Consider the following 23,875-nt stretch of genomic DNA (forward strand, 5'->3'; position numbering starts at 1 on the left):
CTCCAGCAGCACTACTTCTTCAGCTAAGCCTGGAATCTTGGTAATTTTTTTTCTTTCATGACTTCTTCTTAGCCTTTTTCAAGCCCATGTTAACTTTTACCTTCAGCATTGCATAGTATGTACAAAATTTCTCCATTTTGACTGGGTTGTATGTGGAATAGCTCCTTTGGTTTGTATTAAACCTATCTTTACAATGGAAGCCCTCTGTTCTTCTATGGTGAGGTGCAGTGAACAATCACCACCTATTCATGTTCTCTATCCCACTATTAATTCTACAGACCCCTGTCATATCCTCTGCTTGTCAGTAAGATTTCTGTTGAAGAACTGTGGTCTGTTGTTCTTCCTTCAGAAGCCATTTGTCTCTTAAAATGATACTTGTGCCCTTCTTCTGTACTTGTGTTCTTTTGGAGATGGAGGATCCAAAATTGCACATAGTACTTGAGAAACAAGAAAGCACCATGAATGTATATTGATGGTGGCCTGTCTTATTGTAATTCTGTGATCTCTTCTTTGTGTGGTGTTAGGTAGTTCAGAACCATCCAGGGGTATCTTAAGGTAGAACTGTCTTCTCCCTGTGTACTTTACTTTGCAGCACTGAATTTCATCTGGCACTTTATAACAGTGTGTCAACATGAGGTCTTTCACTAATCCTTTGCAATTGGCTTTCGACTTTCACTATTCTGAACCAATTAGTATCATCAGAAAACTCTTCCTCATCCACCTTGTCCCTGAATCACTTCTGAATACACCGAACAACGCAAATCTGCGTAGAGCTTGATGAAGCATAATCGAGCTGACTGGGCTTGTCTTACAGTATGCACGAATCAAGGACTTTCTGCTTCATCTCCGTGCTGCAGTGCAGCTATGTAGCTTTGATACTTGCTAACTGTATTCCTTTTAAATGGCTTGAAGGTCTTAGCCTGTGGGGAGTTTTAATTGCTTTTCATCTAGCTCTGATGTGTTTTGGTTTATCTGAACCTTGAGGTCTGTGTTCAGTAGAAATTCATAGATGCTAGAAAGCCTCCCTGAATTTACAGCTGGCTTTGGAGCAGGCATGAACTGAGCACTCAGCAAAGTTAGCTAGGTGTAAATATCCCAGCAGCAGATCAGTGGAATGGTGCCCAGTTACACCAGCTGACACCGACGAACTCTTACTACCCTTCAGCAAGTCAGCTAGAGCATGTGAAAGACCCCAGACTTTGCTTCCAGCAATTGCCTTGGGAAAGATGTAAAAATGAAAGGCTTCAGCCCAAAAGATTTGTACTAAAATCGAGGGTCTTGACTGTTCCTCTTTGTGTCACAATGTTGTAACATGTAGTTATGAATGTAAAATCTTAGGAAATGATTTTAATCCTCATTCCTCTGAAAGAAGGATTGTGTCCAAAGCATTAGGCTAAAGAGTCTTGATGCTTTTCTTTCAAGAAATGTTTCCCATGCAAGGTAGCTCTTTAACTATCCAGAAATAAAACAGAAGAAACAAAAGAAAAATCCAGGCCCCCCACCAGTTACATGGAGGGCAGCTATAAACAAGGAGTTGTCTTCAGTGGGACTCCCAGGTCAAGCAACTGCTAGAGCAAATGGGATTTCCAGAAAGAAGCTGTGCCTTCCACTTCTAGAAACCTGTCACTATTTCTCTTGCGGTGCTGTTGCTTTATGGAACCTGGTTCCTTTAAAATGCACCATTGGTTTAGTCTGAAAATGTAAAGGTCTGATGGGAGGACTCAGGTAATGAAGATCACCTGAAGGTGAGATGTACTGTGCAGCAGGATTTCTGAGCTGGAAGCTGTGGAGTCTCCATTGCATTACGGGGTGCTGAAGCCTGGGGTAGCTTGAGCTCAAGGTTGCACAGACTTCCCCATCAATCACTTTGCCTTGTAAACAGTCCTATCTACCCTTCTTTACAAGGATGTCTAAAATGGTTTAATTTCCACATTGGTTGGTGCCTGGTAGTGACTCCCTGTTTCTTTTTCTCTCTTGCAGAGACACATTTCTTTTAATTCTTCCTTGTGGGATCTGTCAGAAACTGTGGAGGCTTTGAAAGAGAGCCTGGGAAAGCTTGTTAAAGAGGTAAGTATGTCCTTTGTGTCAGAAGAATACATTGGTGTGGTGGTGGCAGCTGCCCGAGCCTGTGGTCGAGTACAAGGAGCACAAGTTTCCTTGGCGCAACTCAAAGTCAAACCCCTTGCTGTTTTTGAAATTTCTCCACCATCCTACCACCATTGTCCCTATGTCAACAGGCAGCACCTGCAACGCAACCCCTTGGTGCACAAAACTTCAGATCGTGGACACCATAGGAGTTCTTTAGGCATGTGGCTAAAGATTGGGTACCTCTGGGAGGTGCAAGAGTTAAATTTTCTGTGGGGTTTACTTTGTCAGCAGTGGCCCAATAGTTACCTTTGCAATATATCTACTGACTAGCAGCAGCTCGCAAACTGCCTGTGGAGGTTTGCCTCCTTTTTAGCTTTTTCACTCAGTTGCCAACTGTGCTAGCTGTGTTTCTGTGTTGTAGGTACTGGCCCTTATGTTTGGTGAGGGCATGGCATGTGGAAGAGGTGTGTGTTACAACTGAGCGACTACAGGGTACTGTTTGCTCTTCATCTTTGAATAAACAGCTTTTTGAGGCAGAGATTGTTTTCTGATCTTTGTGGGGCACCCAATGCAGTGGTATCACAGCGGCAGCTGAGAAAGGCTCTGGCAAAACGTAGTGATTTGCAGAGGCAAAGTGACATTGTAGAGGCCGTGAGTATTTGTTTTTGCAGGTGAGACAGTGGATTAAGAAAAAAGCCCTGCATGCCTAGGTTCAGTCAGAAACCCAAACCCTTTTTTTTTTTTTTTTTTTTTTTTTATGATTTTTGGAGCCAGAAACATCTTAGCCGCTTTCTGCCCGGCTCCGACTTTGAAGTGCTGCTACCAGGCAAAAACATTCTCTCCCTCTAGCAGAAATCACAACCACCTAAACTAAACAATACCTCCTCCTCCTCCCCTCCTCGAGCTTTCCGTCCGTCCATCCGTGCAGCGAGCAAGGAGGCAGCCGCAGAGCAGAGCGGTGAACGGCAGTAACCCCGTGGAGCGCGCGGAGGAGCGGGTCACTCGGGGTTAGCAGCGTGCGCTCCCCTCCCACCGAGCCCGGGGCGGCCGCCCCGCCGGGAGCAAGCGCCGTGCCAGCCAGCAGCCCCTGGCACGCGTCCCTCACCGAGCCCCAGAACCTGCCACTGGCTCCCTTTTACAGGGAAATTAAGATGATTCCCGGATCAGCTGCAGTTAAGACAGTGGCAGAGCTCTCACTGCTAGCAGGGAGGCTGCCCTTAAGAGTTTGGTTACAGCTGTTTCCCGTTACGTCACTTAAGCTTGTCTTTTTTTTTTCTTCTTTTTTCTTCTTTTTTCTTCTTTTCTTTTTTTTTCCTTCTTTTTTGTCTGGGATAAAAATAATTGAAACCATGTGACATTCAGTTTGCTGATGTGGCTGAAAATGTCCCAGGGTAGCGTGCCTTTTGCTTGGCAGCTGTTTTGGGTAGGACTACCTTTTATGCTGCCTTATTACTGTGCAAACAAAGGCAGCATTTTCCTTTGCGTACAGCGTGAGCTGCTCCAGATGGCTTGACCGAAAGTTACTTCTTATTGTCTGGCAGGCTGATTTCTGTGTGAAAAGGAGGGACTTGCTCCCTTGTTTCACAGGGCAGCAGCTTGAGGGGGTGGAGAGAGCTATTGTTTGTGCCACGTCTAGAAGCCTTTCTAGCAAGGAATTTTAATTAGAGAATAGTCTGAACAAAATATTTGTCTCTTAGTGTGGGGATTGATTGGGTCTCTGTCCCTGTGCTCTTTAAATCAACCCAGGAGGGCAGATTAAACTCTGAGAGTGAGGGCAACTATTAAGAAGCACGGAGCCAGGTCTGATGTCTGGGAGAAGTAGTTCAGTAACACTTCAGACATGTGAGATATTTGCTTCCAGTGGTGTGAACAGAGCAGCTCTGCACATCTATTGTAAAACTGCTGGTGCCAAAGATGAAACAAAGCTGCTTGCTCAAACTTTGTTTTTAAAATAACAAATAAAAATACTTTTGTTAATGCAATCCCTCTGCAAGTTAGTTTGTGGCAATTAGCTACCCCTTCTGATTCTGTACCTTTGCTTATCCTAAGGAGCTGATGGTACTTTAGCTAAAGCAGTTGACATTTACCAAAGAAAATTCAACCGTCTTACCTAAGGTACCAAAACCTCCCAAAGGCATCCCTTTGAATTGGAGACTCACACTGTCACGCCTGAAGTGCAGCCTTGGCCTTTTGGGTTAGGAGACATCAAATCCAAAATCCACATGAGTATATTTAACCAACTACAGTTGTTGTCTTACATTCTTTTTTTCATTCACGTCCTACGACGTTAGCGTCCTGTCAGTCACGCTGAATCTGTGGAGCCTGATTGATTGGCACCAGGGTGCAGACAAAGGCACCAGCGAGTAGTGAGAAAATGAAAGTACTCTTGAAGCAAGTCTGGATACAAGTACTGAATCCCCAGGTTTTAGCTGTTCTCACAGCTGTCTTCCGTCATATCAATGTGTCATGTGTTTTCAGGCAGCTAAAAATAGAGGCTCCTTGTGTATGTGACACAAAATAGCTCTTGTTTAGCATCAAGATTTTTTTTGTCCAGATGTTGGCACTTCTAGAGCATGCACAGAACTACAAATGAACACAAAGGGCCAGGTTTACCTACAGTGTAGGGCCAGAGACCCTGGGTGTGCCTGCCTTGGTTGAATTGGCATTGAGTTGTTATGGGACACCATTGCTTTCTGGGGTTGTTGTTGGCTGGCTTTGCCAACTGTCCTAGACTTTGAATACCTGCCATTTTATTTAAACAAAGGTGACAGAACTAAGACATAGCAGAAGTGGCAGCAAGGCTTTGACTGACTCTGAAAACAGAGTAATTGGGGCCACCTAATGTTATTTCTGAGATGCATCTGATGAGCAATTACAAATAGGTGTCTCAGCAGCTCTGCTTGCCCTTATTAGTGCATGTCGCTATTCTGGGCAGCAGAGCAAGAGCATCACAGTTCATGTCACCTGATATTCAGTAGCAGACAAGAAATCAGATCAAATGCTAGAAAAGATTTAGAAAAGGATAGGGGACCACCTGTGGAAGATGTTACCACGACTCTATGTAAATCTGTAGTTTGCCCTCCTGTTTGATAGGGAGTACAGATCTAGGCACTTTGTCTCCAAAAAGCAGTAGCAGAACTGGAAAAAGTTCAGGGAAGGGCAGTGGGGACATTTAGAAGTGGAGTGACTTTCACATAAGGAACAAGAGAGCAGTCTGGGACCTGTCAGCCTGGTAAGGAGATGAGCTGGGGATATGACAGAGGTCTGTTGAATGGCCTAGAGAAAAAGAGATAGGGACTGAATGTTCACTGTGCAAAAAGTGTGGCACCAAGTGAAGCTAACAGTAGCCAAGTTTAGGAGAGGGAGAGGAGGTTCTTTCCAGTGATATGTTGTATGCTAAATATTTGCAGATGTTCAAATACCATGGAAGACATTCATTGTGAGTTAGCAAATAGACAGAAGTTCCCTGAGCTGAAAATAATTGGAATCTGGAAGGTTACTTGGGGGAAGTCTGTTCTTGGCCTTGCTTTTTTGTTTCCTAACATCCACTTACTGTCACCATCACAGAGGTTACTGAGCTAAACAGACTTTTAGTGTGTACGGACACACCTCTGTTTTCTCGCGTCTCCAGCCAGAGAGCCTGAGAGTAGTGGTCCAGTGTAGCACGAAAGCAGCGCTCATGGACGTGCATCGTTTTTCTCCTTGTGGTGAGCCTGGCCATGTCTCTGAGTGTGGAGACGTTGATGCAGTGTCCTAGGCTGCGCACCTGCTGCTTTTGTTCGTGACAGATCCTGCAGGTAGCTGCCACAACAAGTGAATGTGTCTTGCTCTACAGAACCTCCCCTCCAGCTGTGAGCGTTGCATCTCTGTGCCTGGTGTCGAGCAAGCAGGGCAGGAGAAGGCTTCTCACCGTGGCTGGCTTCATGTTCTGTGGAGTAAAGGCACACACTGTGGTCAGGCCTGAGGCTGCAGCTGGGTTTGTTTTCACGGGCTTTCAACAATGCTGTTGACAAAGGGGCAGGGAGGCGCTAGGGCAGGCACAGTGTTGCTGGTCTAGGAGGTCGAAATTTCTGCCTGGTGTAAATCTGAGGAGGCTTGCTGACCCTGGTGGAGCTGTGCCGGGTGACACTGCCAGAGCGCTGGGGCCTGCAGCTCTGCAAGGCTGGGTCTGATTAGCTGCTCCCACTCCGTGTTGTTTCCTTATTCCCTCTTCTGAGTCGCTCCACCCCGGAGTGAGGGGACTGCTGGAATGTGAGCTATTGTGCAACCAGAGAAGTGGTTTCCATGTGAGAGGGCAGGAAAGGCAGGAACCACCACAATACTGAAGGAGACAACTTAGGATAAGAGCTCGATAAGTACGTGGTCTCTACGTTTTCCCACAGTGGTGGGGGGAAACACACTTCCCCTGGTCTCTCCGGTTAGTTGCGCATCCAGTGGGATTCTCATCTGTCTGAAAACAGATGTGTGGTTTGAAGGGGAATGGCAGGATCTTTTCCCTTCACTAATCTAGTTCCTACCCCTGTCTCCATTCGTCTCCCACTCCCCTCCAGTTGCTGAGCATGAAGAGCTGGAGCGACATGAGGCAAGAGGTGATGTTCTTGACCAATGTGAATGCATCAAACTCCTCTACGCAGATCTACCAGGCTGTGTCACGTATTGTGTGTGGCCATCCTGAAGGTGGAGGGCTCAAAATCAAATCCCTCAACTGGTATGAGGACAACAATTACAAAGCACTGTTCGGAGGCAACAACACTGAAGATGATGTAACCAACTTCTATGATAACTCCACAAGTAAGTGTAACCCTGTCGTGGTCTAAGGTCCCATCCACTGCATGGCTGTAATGGCTGCTGTATTCCAAACTTCCACGGATGAAAGCAAGTGGTCCTGAGGATCAGCATACCTACTACTGTTTCAGAAAAGTACACACATGCTGTCTGAACAGCCATCTGCTGCCTCCTGCATGTGCCTTTAGGGCCAGTGAGGGTGTCAAGATGCAAGGGATTCCCATGGGCCTCATGTAGAAGGTCCACTGAAGGCTATGTGGACCTCCTTGAAGGGCATGGAGAGCACGGTCACATGCAGTCTTTGGAAATCTGGCCTTTTCTGTGCAAATTTTGGCATGAAGTGGGTTGCATGGGCTGTGCAGATAAGTGTGACTGTTAATCATAGAATATCCCATTCATGCTGGAAGCTGTGCAGGTACTCCATGCTTGCTGGGCAGATGGTGAAGGCTTAGGCTGAAAAGGGCATTTTGTGGAGCTTTGCAGCAGAGGAGGGTTTTTGTTTTGTGACAGCTGCCCTGCTTTCAGCTGTGACCGTCCTTAAAGTGCGTGCGAGTGGGTCATGTGCCTTCTGCAGTTGTCACAGTGCTATTCAGCCACTCACCCCGTCCTCTCCTCCTCAGCACCCTACTGCAATGAGCTGATGAAGAACCTGGAATCCAGCCCGCTTTCCAGAATTATTTGGAGGGCTTTGAAACCCTTGCTGATTGGGAAGGTCTTGTACACTCCAGACACACCAGCCATAAGGAAGGTCATGACTGAGGTAACTCTAACCCTATCCTCTGATATGCAGTGTGAGGTATGTGCTCTGGCTGTACAGCTAAGCTTCTCTGTGTTAAATTGGGTCCAAATGCAAGCCTAGAAATGATTGTCCACAAAGCACAGCCTCCATAGTCGCTCACTTCCCATGCCAAAGGCTCAAAGAGAAAAGGCCAATCTGAACTCCATTTCTACACCTTGCTGGAGACATTTGTGGTGGTGCTTTATGATTACCCACAGTCTTTGCAGCTCTGATGTGGGATACGGGACTGGGAAAGACCTTGATATGCCTTCAGGTGTCTTTCCTCTCCCCCACTGCAGGCTGATCAGCTGATCCTTAACCATTTCTGATAGCGGTTTACCTAATGTGCTCTCTAGTTCCCCTCAGTAGACTCTTCTAGCACATGGGGAGGGGCTGCCTCTGTGTGCCCTTCATCTCCAAATTCCACCAAGCCTTAAGGGCAGTTCTCCAAGTAGGCCCCGCTCAGCCACAGCCATCCTCACTCCCTCTTCTAATTTTCCTTCCATATGCACATGCCTTTCCTTACTCCTGTCCTTGCGGAAGCTGTTGCTGTTTGAATATAAGCAATGCTCAGTACTTCACTTGACAGGTCAATGCACCCTCTCAGCCCACAGTGGATCTGAGCCAGGTTTTGGGAATAACCTTCCTCCTCTCTTTGCCGACAGGTGAACAGGACGTTCCAGGAGCTGGGTGTGTTTCGTGACCTCGGGGGGATGTGGGAGGAGATAAGCCCGAAGATCTGGACATTTATGGAAAGCAGTCAGGAAATGGATCTGATTCGGGTCAGTATGCTGTTCTTGCCAGAACCACTACCATCGTCTTCTGCGATAAGTCGTGAAATACTTGTTTAGATAGTGCTTCAGCGCTAGTCTGGGCAGATAAATAGTATGGATGTGACCCCCTTTTTGAAACATGTTGTGGTTGTACCAGTCTTGCATTGTGCTGGACGCTCCTTCATGTAACATCCTGCCATGAACAGGAGCAGACCATGTTTGTCAGCTGCTTCTAATCTACCTCTGTGGGAAAGTGTGCCGCTTCTTCCACACTGTTGCCCTAGTTCTGTACAAATATCTGGCTGGTGGTATTTTTGTGGAGTTGGTGACATATGCAGCTGCCTGTGCTGTGCACTCCTCTGTGAAAGTGCTCTCTGGAGTAGCTGCTTTCATGAGCCACCATATACCTACATCAGATCCTGGAACATGCCAGGTGGCCTCAGGCCCCATTGAGTACAGTAAGATTTAAATGGTTATTGTGTTAGAGCTAAACCTAGATGCCTGGTGGTCACCTGGCACAAACCTTGTAAAAACTTAATTTTGGCTTGTATGGTATGCTTAATTTAGTAATAGTTGAGTATTTTGGAGGGAAGAGGGAACATCACCCTGCAGCTGATCACTTCATAACACATTATGCGTACGAGACCATGAAGAAAGGGTTGGGAGCCTTGTTTGGATTTGACACACTGTGCTATTCTGTTGGCTCCCCAGAGCATTGTGCCCAGTGTAAGACCTGCATTACTCGGGCATTATCTGCTTATTAAAAGTACAAGAGGCTTAGTTCACTTTGCTTCCCTCAGGTGTAGTTCAGGGGTGGGTCTTGCACCTCTGCACTGATGTCTTTGGAAACGCAGTGATGTAAAACTGTAACAGCAGAAAAGAAAATCAGTTGTAGAGGAGCTTTTCCTGCTGGCAGCTGGGTGGGTGTCATAGCACGGGTGTTACACAGAGATCTCCTCGGGTTTGTTAAGCCTTGAAGTTCATTCCTTGTTGATCCCAATGCAATGATGTGCAGAACAGTCCCTGACCTATCCTGTTGCACTTCTCAAGAACATGACATACCAGAGACGATGGAGACATCATTTTTATTACTCCTGTGCCTCTGTTGGCTTTATTAAAATTACTTCTGCAGATACTGGCAGCAGAGAGATGAGAATCAGGCCCACCAATTGTAAATTGAACTGTTTGCTGCAGGGAGTGCTGACAAAGCCAGGATTTGGCTATTGGTTTGATTTGCAGTTTTGTCTTTTGAAAAGTGAATGTTGCTGGCTTTTTTTGTTTGCTTTTGTTCTTAAATGAGCCCTAGGCTTTACTGATTCTTTATTTTATGCATCCTGTTAACGCTGCTGGCTCTGGTGTTTACTTCTTGATCTTCCCAACAGTCTGGTCTCTTCCCCTGTACTGGTGCAGTAGCAGAAGTTCCTTTGCGGTCACCTGCAGCGGTTCATGCTTGCAGCAGTACTGCATTGTGAACACCTGGGCAGCTCTCAGGCAGCATCCTGTTGGGCTTAGCAATGCAGCACAGCTCACAGCGGTAGGCTAAAACATACAGCTGCCTGTTTGGGGCTGTTCTGCTCTGCTGTTTTCAAGTCCCTGAGACTGCTGTGGTGTCGGGAGATGGGTTGTCACCTCCCAGCTTCCTTTGGTGTGGAACATGTTTGGTGTATTTCCGTCTGTGGTAGAGGAAAACTGCTTTTCTCACTCACTGCTGGCACTTGCAGCCTGAGGCTAACACAGCTGCTACTCCAGGGAGGACGAGACGTGCCCCCACGAGTTACTGTCTGTTAATGCTGCTGCTGGACGTGATGAGGCTGAGCCCCGTGCCTGCAGGCGTGGTGCCCTTCCTGCGAGCGAGGGTGGGGTGGCCAGCCTCGGGAGACCGAGCGCGCAAAGGCAGCATCGTGCAGCCGATCCCTGTTTGTTCGGATTTCCCTTTTGCATGTTCTCCTTTGTCAGCTTGGCTTGTTCTGTTCTCCCAGTTTGTGATTCTGTTTTTGTAACTCATGTGACCCGTTGCTTTTGGGTTTGTTGCTGACAGCTGCACATGGGGACGCTCCTCTCCACACCTCTCAGCTTCATTCTTTGTTCTGGCAGAAATTCCATTTCCTGTTTTTATTGGTTATGATTTTTAGTTTTCTCTCTTGTGCTGGCTGTTTTTTCCTCCCCTTCAGGTTAGCTGTATCTCTTACAATTAATGCTGCCTTCCTACCTGCCCTTACATTACTGCCCACAGATCTCAGTTCTGCTCAGTCCTTGCCAGGTGCTCCTACCTGGACTGCACTTGTGCAGGGTGTTGCACATATACCTAGTGGGTCCACAGCCCACCCTCCAAAAGCTTGGAGCTAAGCCACGTGAAAACAGCACTGTCTCCGGTGGGAGAGCAGAGAGGCAGGACATCATTGCTGTACAAGGCTGTTTCAGCCAGCCCCAGTGACACAACAGAAAAGCACGTAACAAAGCCACCCGGCTTTTGGTGCTGGTATTTCTGTTTATTACCTGGAGAACTCAGCCTCTGGCTGCGCCTTACCCCCTCTCCATCCCAGCGGGGAGCAGAGACTTGTTCGGAGCCAGATGCATTTCTTCTGAGCACGTTTCTTCCTGCTCCGTATCTTGCTGGTGTAAAACCCTTTGGTTTGTGGCGAGGAGGGAAGGCGTGGATGGGTTTTGTTGTCTGCTTCATCTCTCTCCTGCCCGAGGAGTCCGGTTCGTGGCTGCCATCTAGGGCTGAGCCGGGGCTGGGCAGCACTTGCTGAGTTTTCCCAGGGTGCAGGGCTGTGCGTGGCTCTCTGCTGCCCTCTCCACGGAAAAGATCTGGCAGGACAAGGAGACAGCAAGCCAGCCAGCGAAGTGTGCCCGATAGCACAACTGCTGCGCTGGGAGAGGTGCGTCATTTCGGTAGGAGAGGTGCCCAGAGCTGTCAGGAGCACCCCCAGGCTGAGCTTCTCAGTACGGCAGAGTGCTTCTCCCTGGGGAAATACGACTCGCACAGTTAAAAGAGGGTGTGAGTGGCAGAGGGAGCATCAGCGCAGGGAGACAAAGCGACTTGCTTGGCACTCGGCAGCAGACGACAGAAATGAGACCTCCTGACAGCCAGGCGAAGTGGCTGGGGCTTGGAGGTGAGCATTTATGGAGGGCTGCTGCTCGCTGCCACCTGAAACACGGGCATCATCCCCATCCTGCAGCTGCCTTGTGTGCAGGTGGTTGAGGGTCTTGAAGGGAGCTCTGGTTTAACATCAGTGCTTCCATCAGTGCATTTTTAAGACGTTTTCCCCGGTAATACTAATTTTCATGACAAGGGGGTGATCCAACTGCAATTCTCAATGTAACTATTTCCTCTTTGATTAAAATATCCACAGACGCTGCTGAAAGGCAAAGCTCTCTGGGACTTGCACTTGCCAGCTTCCAACTGGACGGTGGAGGACGTTGCCCGCTTCCTCTCAAAGCATCCGGAAGAGTTTGAGACAGATAACGGGTCGGTGTACACCTGGGTGGATGCCTTCAATGAGACAGACAGGGCTATTCAGACCATCTCCCGCTTCATGGAGGTGAGATCGTGCTATAGTGTGGGCAGGCAGCTGGGGGACAGCAGCAACTTGGACTCCAGTCACATGGTGGGATGGTTCCTGGGAAGGGAAGGTCAATGTTCTTCAGTCCCTGTTCTGTGAATTACCACGCTTTGGTGGGGCCGAGTGCAAAGTATGTTAGAAAATGCTATTTATTCAGGAATCTAAATATAGATGTGGGAACCTAACTGTAGGCCTTGTTCTTGAAGCTCTTGCTTTGGCCATTGCATGTGGTTTCTCACCCTGTTGTTACTGGGCGACTGAAAGTGGCTGCTCACTGCAGCCATGTCGCAGCTCATATTTCTGTTTGGGGTTTTAGCTGAGGATAGCAGTGAAGCTAGCAGCTTCTTTAAGCTGAGAAAGATGAAGCAAATAATGAAACTTGTTCTACATGTTACTCACTTACCTTGGCAGATGAGTGCAAACAGAAGCAGGTCTTGGCCTTTTGGGGGCCTGCTCCAAAACTTTTGGGAGTTATCCACAGATTTTTAGAGGCTTTCAGTCAGACCTAGCTTATTGGTAACAGCAAAAATAAAACGTCGTCTATAAAAATTGATGCTTGGATGGAATCCTATAGCTACCACTGCAATGCTTCCTAACCTCTTGTACAGAAAATACCTTTGGGTTATTTCTCAGGGACACCTGTTTGTCTTGCAGATAACCAGTAAGCTGGAAAAAAAAAAAAAAAAGAGAGAGAGAGACATCTCTAGCAACTTGCTGGGCTACTGTGAGCCATTGCAAAGTATTCCAGTGCTACAGCCTTTTCATGGGCCTGACATTAGTATTGTAGAGTTAACCTTTTTTGTCCCTCCTGAACTTAAAGTATGTTCTGGTTTGATCTGATCCCATAAACACTTCCAAATCTGTCCCTGTCTAGTGTGTCAACTTGGACAAACTGGAGCCTGTGGCCACAGAAGTCCGTCTTATAAACAAGTCCTTGGAGCTTCTGGATGAAAGGAGGTTCTGGGCTGGTATTGTCTTCACTGAAATAGCTCCTAACAGCACAGAGCTCCCTCAACATGTGAAATACAAGATACGGATGGACATTGACAACGTGGAAAGGACCAACAAGATCAAGGATGGGTGAGGCCTGACATACTGCTTTATGAACAATTTCTTACTGGGGTTGAGCTGACTGAGGATTTCTAACAGAAACATCTTGTTCCCTTGGCAGGTACTGGGATCCTGGTCCCCGTGCTGACCCCTTTGAGGACATGCGCTATGTTTGGGGTGGCTTTGCCTACCTGCAGGATGTGGTAGAACAGGCCATCATCAGGGTGCAAACAGGCACAGAGAAGAAGACGGGAGTTTATGTGCAGCAGATGCCCTACCCGTGTTATGTGGATGACATGTACGTATACAGGCTGCTTCAAAAGCTACCAGGAGCATTCTGTCTTAGGAGGCATGGGCTTTTCTAGCTCCTCAGGCATGGCTTACTGTGTCCCTATTATCAATGTGGGAGCAGATCTCATTAGCCTCCCTATTCTCTGAATTAGGGCTCATGTATGTAATTTAGGATATGTAATGACTTGTGGAACCCTTTCCAGATCTGTACAGGACTTCCACATGCAGAGTAGATGGTAGCAAGAGTGCATTTCTGAGATGTGCCAATATCCCCAAACCTGATACAGGCAAAACTAGCACTGGGAAAAAAAGCAGAGACCTTAGCACAGGAGAGAGGAAGGAGAACAGCTGAGAGCAGTCCCCAGGAAAAACAGCTCTTTGCACCTACTCTTCAGTTGAGCAAGAACTCCAGCTCCCTCTCAGGGCTGGTGATGTGCTTTAGACCCATCAGCCTCACCTTGTGGTGAGACACTGATGCTGTGTCATGGTTTGCACTTGGGCTGCTTTGTGCAGTGAAGCCTTAGCCATCACCATGCTCTGCTAGCCGTTGAGCGGTAGCCAAAGTCACACTAATGTTTCTCACTTTGTTCTTCTGTCCCTTTTCTTCCTGCTCTCAGATTTCTGCGCGTCATGAGTCGCTCCATGCCTCTCTTCATGACTCTAGCCTGGATCTACTCAGTGGCTGTGATAATTAAGGGCATCGTGTATGAGAAGGAAGCCCGGCTGAAGGAGACAATGAGGATTATGGGCCTCGACAATGGCATCCTTTGGCTAAGCTGGTTCATTAGCAGCCTCATTCCTCTCCTAATGAGTGCAGGTCTGCTGGTGCTGATCCTCAAGGTGAGCTTACTGGTTTGGTCTGTGGCAGCAGAATCCAGAGCTTTGATGTGTAGTGGCCTACACCGGCACACTGGGAAGGAGGTAGTGGCTGTTGGCTGATCAGAAGCTCTTTGGGAGCAGGGATTTGGAAACAAAACAGAGATGAATTGCCAAAAACAGCAGGAGGTGCTGTGATAGGTTCAGTGCCCTTCAAAACGTACCTCTGGTACCACCTCACTTCTGGGAATGCTGCTGTGCAAATCGCAGCCAGCCCAGTGTCCCCTCAGCAGCATCGCTGAGAATCTGCTTCTACTAGAGCCATTTTAGAGAGCCCCTTCAAAGCTTGATGTGCCTGTTGTTCACTTTCTAGATGGGGAATCTGCTACCTTACAGCGACCCGAGTGTGGTGTTTGTTTTCCTCTCGATCTTCGCCGTTGTGACCATCCTCCAGTGCTTCCTCATCAGTACTGTGTTCTCCAGGGCCAACCTGGCAGCTGCCTGTGGGGGTATTGTGTATTTCACACTGTACCTACCCTATGTGCTGTGTGTTGCCTGGCAGGACTATGTCAGCTTCTCACTCAAGATCTTTGCAGTAAGTCTCAAGGATACTGTCTGGGGAACCGGGCCTCCACTGCTATGAAACCCAACAGCACTCTAACTGGACACTGATAATTAGCAGGGAGGGGGCAATGAGAGGGTAATTTTCCATCGTAAGAAGCTACTAGGGCTGAGCTTTTGTTGGCTTTGGTAGGAGGAGTAATTCAGCTACATGAAGCTCTTTTCATCTTTGTATGCTGTGGTGCTGTACCACCAGATAGGCGGGGCTGTAGGAACCATTTGACTTTCTCCTCCATAGCACTTCTCATCTGCCTGGAAAGGGTGTCCTAGTGGTGTCTTCCCTCACATAAAAGTCCAAAGAATAATGGAAGGAATAGGGAAGCAAACTGATTTCTGGGTGGCGGGCCAGCAGAGATTGCAGGCTTTACTCGTTTGAATGTAACTAAAATGGTGTGTGCCACTCCCTCTCTGCAGGTCTGGTCATTCTCCTTGGACCTTTAACTTTTCCTGCAAGGTCTCTGAACTAGGTTGCCTTAGCCTTGTGTTAAAGCTGAGCTGCCCAGAGCTGAGTAGTTGTGAAAAACTTGGTATGTGTTCATGCCTCCCATTTGCAGAGCCTGTTGTCTCCAGTTGCTTTTGGCTTTGGCTGCGAGTACTTTGCACTGTTTGAAGAGCAGGGAGTCGGTGTTCAATGGGACAACTTCTTTGAGAGCCCACTGGAAGAAGATGGCTTTAGCATCACCACATCTGCTGTCATGATGTTGTTTGACACGTTCCTGTATGGGGTCATGACCTGGTACATTGAGTCTGTCTTCCCAGGTGAGGTCTGCTTCTGTATACCTTCACACTTTCACATGGATCCTCTTGCCTTACTCCTTTCACAGGGTGTAAAATGGGCCCATTTTTAAGAAGAACTGCAGAAAAGTCATGGAGGAATACTCCATACCAGCATTACAGGGAGGCTGTTGTGGCTATTAGCAGTGAATGTTTCCCAGCACAAGGGCAGTGCCCCATTGTGGTGGTGGCTAAGGTAGCCCCAGAAGCTTTGGTGCACTTCAGCTGTTCCCTTCTCTGGACTGCTAATTCCACAGACCATACTGAATGGGAGGCATTGAGAATATCAGCACCACATGTGGATGCTTAATGCCTTCCAGCATAGGACCTCTAACCCTAAAATGGAATTTTAGAAAAGAGATTGTTCTCACCCTGAAGACTGGCAGTGTCTTCATCAGTAAAGATCTTCTTAGTCCTGCCTATCCTAGAGGCTTACTACAGGGGTAAAATACTTCCCTTCATGTTATGAAAGGTAGCTTGGGAAAATGGTCTGCTGCAGTTGGGCTCATGTAATGTTTTTTTTTTTTTTTTTTTTTCCCTCTTTAGGCCAGTATGGAATTCCCAGACCCTGGTACTTTCCTTTCACAAAGTCCTATTGGTTTGGCGAAGAACAACAGGACAGGCAGCCCCTTCATCCTGACCAGAAGGGGCCTTCAGAAGGTAAGTGTTGGAAATAAAGGAGCCCTTCTGCAGTGCAGTGTTGGGGTCTCCCTCTTTGAAAGCAGAGTTCACAGGCAGCAGGACTGCATGGATGAGGTGAAATTGGTCTTCCATTTGTTCTCAGTTTGGGTAGACTGATCAGCTGTGTGTGTCTAGGTAAACCCAAGGTACTTATCCAGAAGGGTACATCAGCCTTGAGTTGAGAATTTCTCTCATTTTTGCTGACCCTGGTGACACTGTAGATTTCTAACCTCCAGATGAAGCCACGAGAGTGAAGAGAGCTAAAGGGCAATCTCTATGGAAGGTTCCTGTCACCAGGAAAGAAATGTGGCCAGTTATTTGTATAACTCATTTCTCCATGGATCTCCACAAATTTGGGGGAATGTGTTGTTAGAGTTCTCACACAGTTAAATAATCTGCCTCTACTTTGCTCTGTTTTCCTTCCAGTCTGCAAGGAGGAAGAGCCTGTGCATCTGAGCCTTGGTGTTTCCATCCAGAACCTGGTAAAAGTTTATCGTGACGGCAAGAAAGTTGCTGTGGATGGTCTCACACTGAACTTCTATGAAGGGCAGATCACATCCTTTCTGGGACATAATGGAGCAGGAAAAACCACTACCATGTAAGATCAACATAATACTTTTGGGAAGTGGGGGAAGTGGCTCTGAATACTGCTGTACCTATCAATATGGTGCAGGTGGCTGTACAACTGCAATGGGGCTCTGCTGATGGTGCTCCACTGATTTTAGTGCAGCTTTGTTCATTTACTCCATCTGCCTCAGAAGATGCACAGATAAAGGGTACTGAAAGTGGAGGGAGTTCAGACTGTGACTGAATGCATCTACTGGCAGCATATTTTTAGTAATCCCATTTGTGATTCTGACTTATCAGTATAAGGAAATGAGTTGAGCTTGAAAGGATGGGAAGCTTTTAGAGGAGAAGATATTTCCTTCAAGCAATGTCATGTGGGTATGCTTTGATCACTGTGTTAAAACCACTGGAGCCAATTCTTCATCCATTAGTGAGATGCTTGTCAGACTACTTCCCTAATGTGGGAGTTCCCAAGGGCTTTCACCCGCTCTTCATTGATCCATCCTAGCATGTACAGCAGCCACTTATTAGTGGTAGAACCTGCATATCTGTTTCGTTTGTTCTTCAGGTCCATCTTGACTGGCTTGTTCCCTCCAACCTCGGGTACCGCCTTCATCCTGGGCAAAGATATCCGCTCCGAGCTCAGCACCATCAGGCAAAACTTGGGTGTCTGTCCACAACACAATGTGCTGTTTGACTTGTGAGTAGCATCCCTGAGATGCAGGGCTATTGTTATCCATCTGGTGTTTGGGTTCCTTTTGAGACACTATTGTGCTTTCAGCTAGGATGGATGTATCTTCAGCTGTGTGGATGGTGACAGACAACAGGATGGTGTGAGAGTGGTGCAAGGACATTCTGATTATTAGTGTGTTCATGCATGCTTATGTATTATCAGGAAGAGCCTACACTTTCATCTTTGTCCTCTCTGAGGAGATCTGCTACACTAAACTTACTGAGGCTAAATGTTGCCACAGTGTCTACTGGTTTGGGGTGTTATGGCTAAGCATTGTCAAGCTCCTCTAAAGGAGGATTATTTGCGTCGGTGCTGATCAGCCACACTCTGAAATCAGACCCAAGCTGAGCACACCCAATCTGTAGCTGCTGTCTAAAACGTCAGCCTTAAGAGATGTTTTCCCAAGCAAACAAATGCGCTTGCTGTAACCCTAATGCAAGGGATGTATCCCAGCATGGTGCTCTCAGCTGTGCCCTGAGTTTGTTCTTGTTCGCTAGGCTCACTGTGGAGGAGCACATCTGGTTCTATGCTCGGCTCAAAGGGCTGCCGGAAAAGCAGGTGAAAGAGGAAATGGAGCAGATGGCAATGGATGTTGGTTTGCCTCACAAACTGAAAGCCAGGACAAGCAAACTCTCTGGTAGGTTCAGCAGCTTTTACATTTCTGAGTAGCTCCCTCAGCCCTCCCTCTCAGCAGAGCTTGGCAGAGGCTGCATCGCAGATCTCGTCTGGATCTTCCAGTTAAGGCTGGATCTTCCACAGGCTACCACACAACTTGACACTTAAAATATTAGTTATTTACTAAGTACCTAATTATCATCTATATTAGGAAACATAACAATCTTACAGTATTTCATGCTGATACCATAAAAAGTCAATCACGTTCTATGAGTGTTTTGTACTTGTTTCCATCATGACACAGGCATCCACTCTAGCCATGGAATTTGCGTACCTGTGATAAAGCTACATGTGATATTTGTTCTCCCAAGTGCTTACTAGTATGTTTGGGTTTTATGGGGTTAGGTGAGGGTGGCTCAGACCGTAACCTAACCTCCAAGTCATGTGCTGTTTGTGAACAGCACATGCCCTTTTTATATCAACTTATGCTTCTTCAGTTGACATCCTGGAGTGTCCTTCCCCTTTTTTCCAGAATGCCAGGATTCCTGTATCATTCTGTACCAGATACTTGAGGACTGAGACTGCTTTGTCTCGGAGTCAACATGTTCACAGACTGCACATTTGTCCTCGGAAAGGGAGTGTAGATGGCCTCAGGTTGGCTTCACTGAGAAAAGTGTAACATAAGAGAGGTTGAAGGGTATATAGTAATTCCTCACTGCTGCCTCTGATGCACTTACACAGGAGAGGAGTCTCGTGGGGACCTACTGCTGTAGCTCAGGCTTCTAAAGACCTGTGCTCCATATCCTCAAACACGGTTAGGCCTCCAAGCAGGAAATTTGCTACTGCTGATGTAGCAAAGATACACGTAATTCACTTATAGAGGGGGTTGCAAGATGTGGTTTGCTGTAGAAGAAGAATTGGGCAGTGCTGGGGGAAAACCATCCCTATGAATTATCCCCTGTCCTGCAGTTTATGGGACCCAGAAAGCCTGAAACAGTAGCAGCACTGTCTTCTCAGTATTCAATTCTGCTTTCTCTTGGAGAGCTCAGTTTCCGCTGTGTTGGTTTGTTGTTGTTCTCCTGCTCTCTGTGTCAGCCTGAATTCCTCTTTCTTGTTGTGCCTGTCAGGTGGCATGCAGAGGAAGCTCTCAGTTGCCTTAGCCTTTGTGGGTGGCTCCAAGGTTGTCATTCTGGATGAACCCACAGCTGGGGTGGATCCTTATTCCCGCAGAGGGATATGGGAACTGCTTCTGAAATATCGGCAAGGTAGGTGGTCTTTTTCTGTACTCCCAATGAAATGTGTCGTGGAAAGCAAAAGAAAATCAATCTCTGATTCGTGACTGTTCCCAAAATAGCAATGAGTCTTTGCAACTCTGTTGTTGCCTGCACTGAGGAAGGAACAAAGAGCATGTGGGACAAGCATGTTCTGATCTTTGACCTGTCCTCATTTCTCATCCCATTCATGTCAGAGCTCATGAACAAAGCTCCTTGATGTATTGTGAGAATAGTAAAGGCAAAAATTCACCCTTTTCTTGCAGCAGTGTCCTGTCATAGTGCAGCCATGCTTGCTGACGTGAAATTAACCCACTTCAGCTAAGCAGGGCAATGGTGTGCAGAGAATGAGGAGAATATAACTGTGACAGCAATTGTGAATCTTTTCCATACTGCTATCCTTGTTCAAATGAGCTTCAGCCTGGGTCCAAACCTCCCATTCAACTTCATGGAAAAATCCAGGTGATCATGGCCTTTCTTGTTTTGGGAGCTTGGGTATGGTTGTTTTATGCAGTGTCTTCCTTTGCTTTCTTCCAGGCCGCACTATCATTCTCTCCACACACCACATGGATGAGGCAGACATTCTGGGGGACAGGATTGCCATCATTTCTCATGGCAAGCTCTGCTGTGTTGGTTCTTCTCTCTTCCTGAAGAACCAGCTGGGAACAGGCTATTACTTGACTCTGGTCAAGAAGGATGTGGATTCCTCTCTGAGCTCCTGTCGAAACAGCAGCAGCACAGTGTCCTATCTGAAAAAGGTACAACTGACCCTTCCTGCTTATGTTCTTTCTTCCTGCATGACATTTTAGCCTTACAGCACTTAAAATTTTACATGACAGAATATATTGAAGAGAAATCCCTTATTCTTTAAAAGAAGGGTTGCTTGCTTTTGTAGGTGCTGTGGCAGACTACATCTAGTTAAATTGTTGCATGGGATATATGCCTCTATTATAGTTTCTTTCAATGCCACTGTTTCCAAAGCTGGTTGGAGAGAGACAGGATAGATTAAATGCACCCTTCTGTGATACTTGCGTACTTCTTGGTTGTATTTTAGCCCTTTGCAGTGGTATGTCACCTTTACTTCGACTCCTCTGTGGAGTATCCAGCATGATGCAGCATCTGTTTGGAGTTATAAAGAGTGTAGCGTCTGGGCAGACCCCTTTTCTAACTAAGCATTGTTTAATGGTTGTCTTCTCTTTTGTGACTAGGATGACAGTGTCTCCCAGAGCAGCTCTGATGCTGGCCTTGGCAGTGACCATGAAAGTGACACCTTGACAATAGGTGAGACTTGGAAAAAGAGTGTATAACATTCAGTTCCAGTGCTAACATTGCTCATACTTTGACCTTGAACAACTGCCTTAACTTTGTGTCCCTGTGGTTAGCTACAGTCTTGGGACAGTTATCAAGTTCACAGACACAGCATTTTTAAATTCATAAATACAGGAACATTTTTCTCCTGTGAGCCAACTTGAGTTCACGTTGTCTTGAGATTTAATAGTCAAAGGTGATATAGTTGCTAGGCCTGTTAGCAATACGACTTGCAGAGCTGCTGGTAGCATGTAATAGGTCTCCCACATTCTACAAATAAAAGGAATAACCAGACTTAGGTCCAAGTCTTTGCTAAAAATAAATGGAAGTCAGATTTTCCTTGGAAATGAGCTGCTTTCCAGAGATGTCCCATATTCCTTCCTTTGCTTCTGACAGGATTATTTTAGACTGAGCTGTTTTTTCTGCATGGTGAACAAAGTCAAAAGATGAATACTACCTTTTTCTTTGGTTTATCTAGATGTGTCTGCAATTTCAAATCTCATTACAAAACATGTTCCTGAGGCCAGGCTGGTGGAGGACATTGGCCATGAGTTAACCTATGTCTTGCCATACAAAGCTGCTAAAGAGGGAGCTTTTGTGGAGCTGTTCCATGAGATTGATGACCGTCTCTCTGACCTTGGCATTTCCAGCTATGGCATTTCTGAAACTACCCTGGAGGAGGTGAGTGAGCTAAAACTTCTTTTTTGATTTAAACCAGGGAAAATGAATTATGTCAGAAATAAGAGCAAGGCAGTCTTGTCTCTTCTTCCTGTAAATATTTGTCTGTTTATTGTGGAGCAAGTAGCTCTATTTTCCTCTCCAAAATTGATTCTCTTCCATACCATTATAGTGTTTGTGTTAAAAATGGAAATGTAATACAGGCAAGCTAGGTCCTTTGTACTCAGTTGCACTTCACTGAGATGTCTGTCATGTGAAGTTTGGCCCCAGATTGGCTTCTAATGACTGTGTAAACACCTTTGAGGTGTTTTTAGGGATGCTTTTTGCTGCACTTAACTGAAAACGTGCATTTTCAATACTGGAGATTGTTGTTTACAGAAACCCTATGGCCATATGTCCTTGTCAGGGTTTTGGGGCTGATCCTTGTGATTGTGTTCTGATACATTTAGTACCAAGGTGTTTCTCTCAGACATAGGAAAAAACTTTCATTTAAGACATACTGAGAACTGATGTCGGAAAGGGGGAACTACTGCTATGTGGTTACAGCCTATGCTTCTGGGGAAGCTAAGAGAAAGTCCATGCTCCCATCACCCAATGGACAAGAGCCTATATCCTCTGTTCTCATGATACAAATGTCAGTCTTAGGCTCTGTCGTGGCATTTCCTGAAGGAGTCCCCACAATATTGCATCCCTTCTAATTTTCACTGACACTTACCATTGCCTTTCAGATCTTCCTCAAAGTGGCTGATGATAGCGGTGTGGATGCAGAAACCTCAGGTGAGTGTAGTTGTCTCCTACGGTGTTGAAGGAGACTTCAGGGAGGGTTACCCTATTTGTGTTATTTAAGAACATGGCTGACGGAGCCTAGATGTTTCAGGAGTAACATTTCAGTGCAGGGCTTAGCTTCCAGGGGAAGAAAGGATGTAGTGGATATATCAAATGAAGAGTGTTCCTGTTCTCAGTTGTTAGCCTTGGACAGGTGGGTGACCTTTGTGGATGGCGATGTGTCCAGATATACAGTGACATGCCCAGGTGTGTTTGTCCCTATTTCAGGCTGAAGCAGAGCTCTTATACGGTGAGAGCTTTTATGACCTAAAGAAGCTGTTCGTAGTATGCTTAAAGTATGCTCGTTTACTGTTACTTTCTGTCTACTCAGTAACAGCACCCTCGTTTTGGAAAAGTGCAGAGTTTCAAGTTTCTGAGTGTATTGTGACGTTGAGTGACACTGCTGTCTACTCTGAGGAGCAGGAAGAACTTTTTACAGGGTCAGACCACAGTACCCTCTGACTTTCTCTTTTCCTGAGAGCAGCTCACTGCACTAAGTGCTTCTGTCAGTGTTTCCTGATAAACTAATGCTAGCAAATTGTGCTTGGTGTCATGTGCACATTAAATGAGAATTTTCTTCGGTGAGAGAAGCCTGCAGTTTCTATGGCTAAGTGAAAAATTAAAAATTAAAATTAAATGTCCAGTGCACTGGAAGAAGCTTCTAGGACAGCACGTGCAGAATAGTGCATAAACCGTATGACCTTGCAGAGTGACAGTCATGGTTTTAGGTTTTTCTGCACCGGAATCACTCCAACTCAGCTGCTCAGTTTACCGATGGGCGTCATGTAAAATGAAAATGACATTGCTTTGCTTTCTCTGGTGCTAACTGGAGATCAATGGAAGCAGTTCAGCTATCCATAACTGCATTATTTTCAGATGGGACGCTGCCAGCCAGAAGAAACAGGCGTGCGTTTGGAGACAGACAGAGCTGCCTTCGTCCATTTACAGAAGATGATGCATTTGACCCTAATGATTCAGACATAGATCCAGGTATTGCGGGTTCCCAAGCCTGTTTTCTTCTTGTGGACACTCTTTCACATTATAAATCGTGCAGACTACAAGGCTGAGAGTGCCAAAGGATTAGTGGCTTATTTGCCTTTAGTAGGCAGTGCAGTATCCATACCCTATTCCAACCTTCTGTCAAGGCTCAAAGAGATAAAGGTGTAAATGCGTTCATGTGAATTTCTGTTGCTTTCTCAACCTGTTGCTCTCTTTTTTTGATGAGTGAGAGTAACTGGTCCAGCCATCACCTTGTTTCTCCAGTACAGAATTGTCCAGGGAATATCTTTGTGAGCTTGTAATTAATTGTTTCTTGCTTCTTGCCAGCAGAATCCAGAGAGACAGACCTTCTCAGTGGCATGGATGGGAAAGGCTCCTACCAGATGAAGGGCTGGAAGCTCTCCCAGCAGCAGTTCGTGGCTCTGTTGTGGAAGAGGCTGCTTATTGCCAAGCGAAGCCGGAAAGGCTTCTTCGCTCAGGTGAGAGCATCCAGCATGTGCAGGGTCCCTCATCAAGGGAAAGTCTGGTCCACATGATGCGTCTAGGGTTGAAGGCAGAGAGGAACCTTCAGGAGAATCCAGATCACCCAAACTAGTCTGTTCTGCACATCTGAGCAAAAGGGGGCTTGTGCGAGTGAAAGGAGGTAGATGATAACC

At 46.6% G+C, this 23,875-nt stretch overlaps 1 protein-coding gene across 2 annotated transcripts in view; it reads left to right on the plus strand.

Annotated features, from left to right (window-relative positions):
• ABCA1 (ATP binding cassette subfamily A member 1) overlaps positions 1–23,875 on the plus strand; it is a 93,798-nt gene that overhangs the window by 52,904 nt on the left and 17,019 nt on the right. The window contains exons 8-28 of one of the 2 annotated variants that reach the window (XM_050716204.1): positions 1,981–2,067; positions 6,639–6,879; positions 7,494–7,633; positions 8,317–8,433; positions 11,781–11,969; positions 12,865–13,070; positions 13,162–13,338; positions 13,949–14,171; positions 14,521–14,742; positions 15,323–15,527; positions 16,089–16,202; positions 16,650–16,821; positions 17,359–17,490; positions 18,021–18,160; positions 19,266–19,403; positions 19,947–20,167; positions 20,618–20,690; positions 21,196–21,398; positions 22,124–22,172; positions 23,097–23,210; positions 23,547–23,698. In XM_050716204.1, coding sequence (XP_050572161.1) covers positions 1,981–2,067; positions 6,639–6,879; positions 7,494–7,633; positions 8,317–8,433; positions 11,781–11,969; positions 12,865–13,070; positions 13,162–13,338; positions 13,949–14,171; positions 14,521–14,742; positions 15,323–15,527; positions 16,089–16,202; positions 16,650–16,821; positions 17,359–17,490; positions 18,021–18,160; positions 19,266–19,403; positions 19,947–20,167; positions 20,618–20,690; positions 21,196–21,398; positions 22,124–22,172; positions 23,097–23,210; positions 23,547–23,698 — 3,315 coding nt within the window. The remainder of the gene's footprint in view (positions 1–1,980; positions 2,068–6,638; positions 6,880–7,493; positions 7,634–8,316; positions 8,434–11,780; positions 11,970–12,864; positions 13,071–13,161; positions 13,339–13,948; positions 14,172–14,520; positions 14,743–15,322; positions 15,528–16,088; positions 16,203–16,649; positions 16,822–17,358; positions 17,491–18,020; positions 18,161–19,265; positions 19,404–19,946; positions 20,168–20,617; positions 20,691–21,195; positions 21,399–22,123; positions 22,173–23,096; positions 23,211–23,546; positions 23,699–23,875) is intronic. The other variant, XM_035570081.2, reaches the window with a different exon arrangement.

Source organism: Cygnus atratus, chromosome Z (assembly GCF_013377495.2).
Source record: "Cygnus atratus isolate AKBS03 ecotype Queensland, Australia chromosome Z, CAtr_DNAZoo_HiC_assembly, whole genome shotgun sequence".
Classification (NCBI taxonomy): domain Eukaryota; kingdom Metazoa; phylum Chordata; class Aves; order Anseriformes; family Anatidae; genus Cygnus; species Cygnus atratus.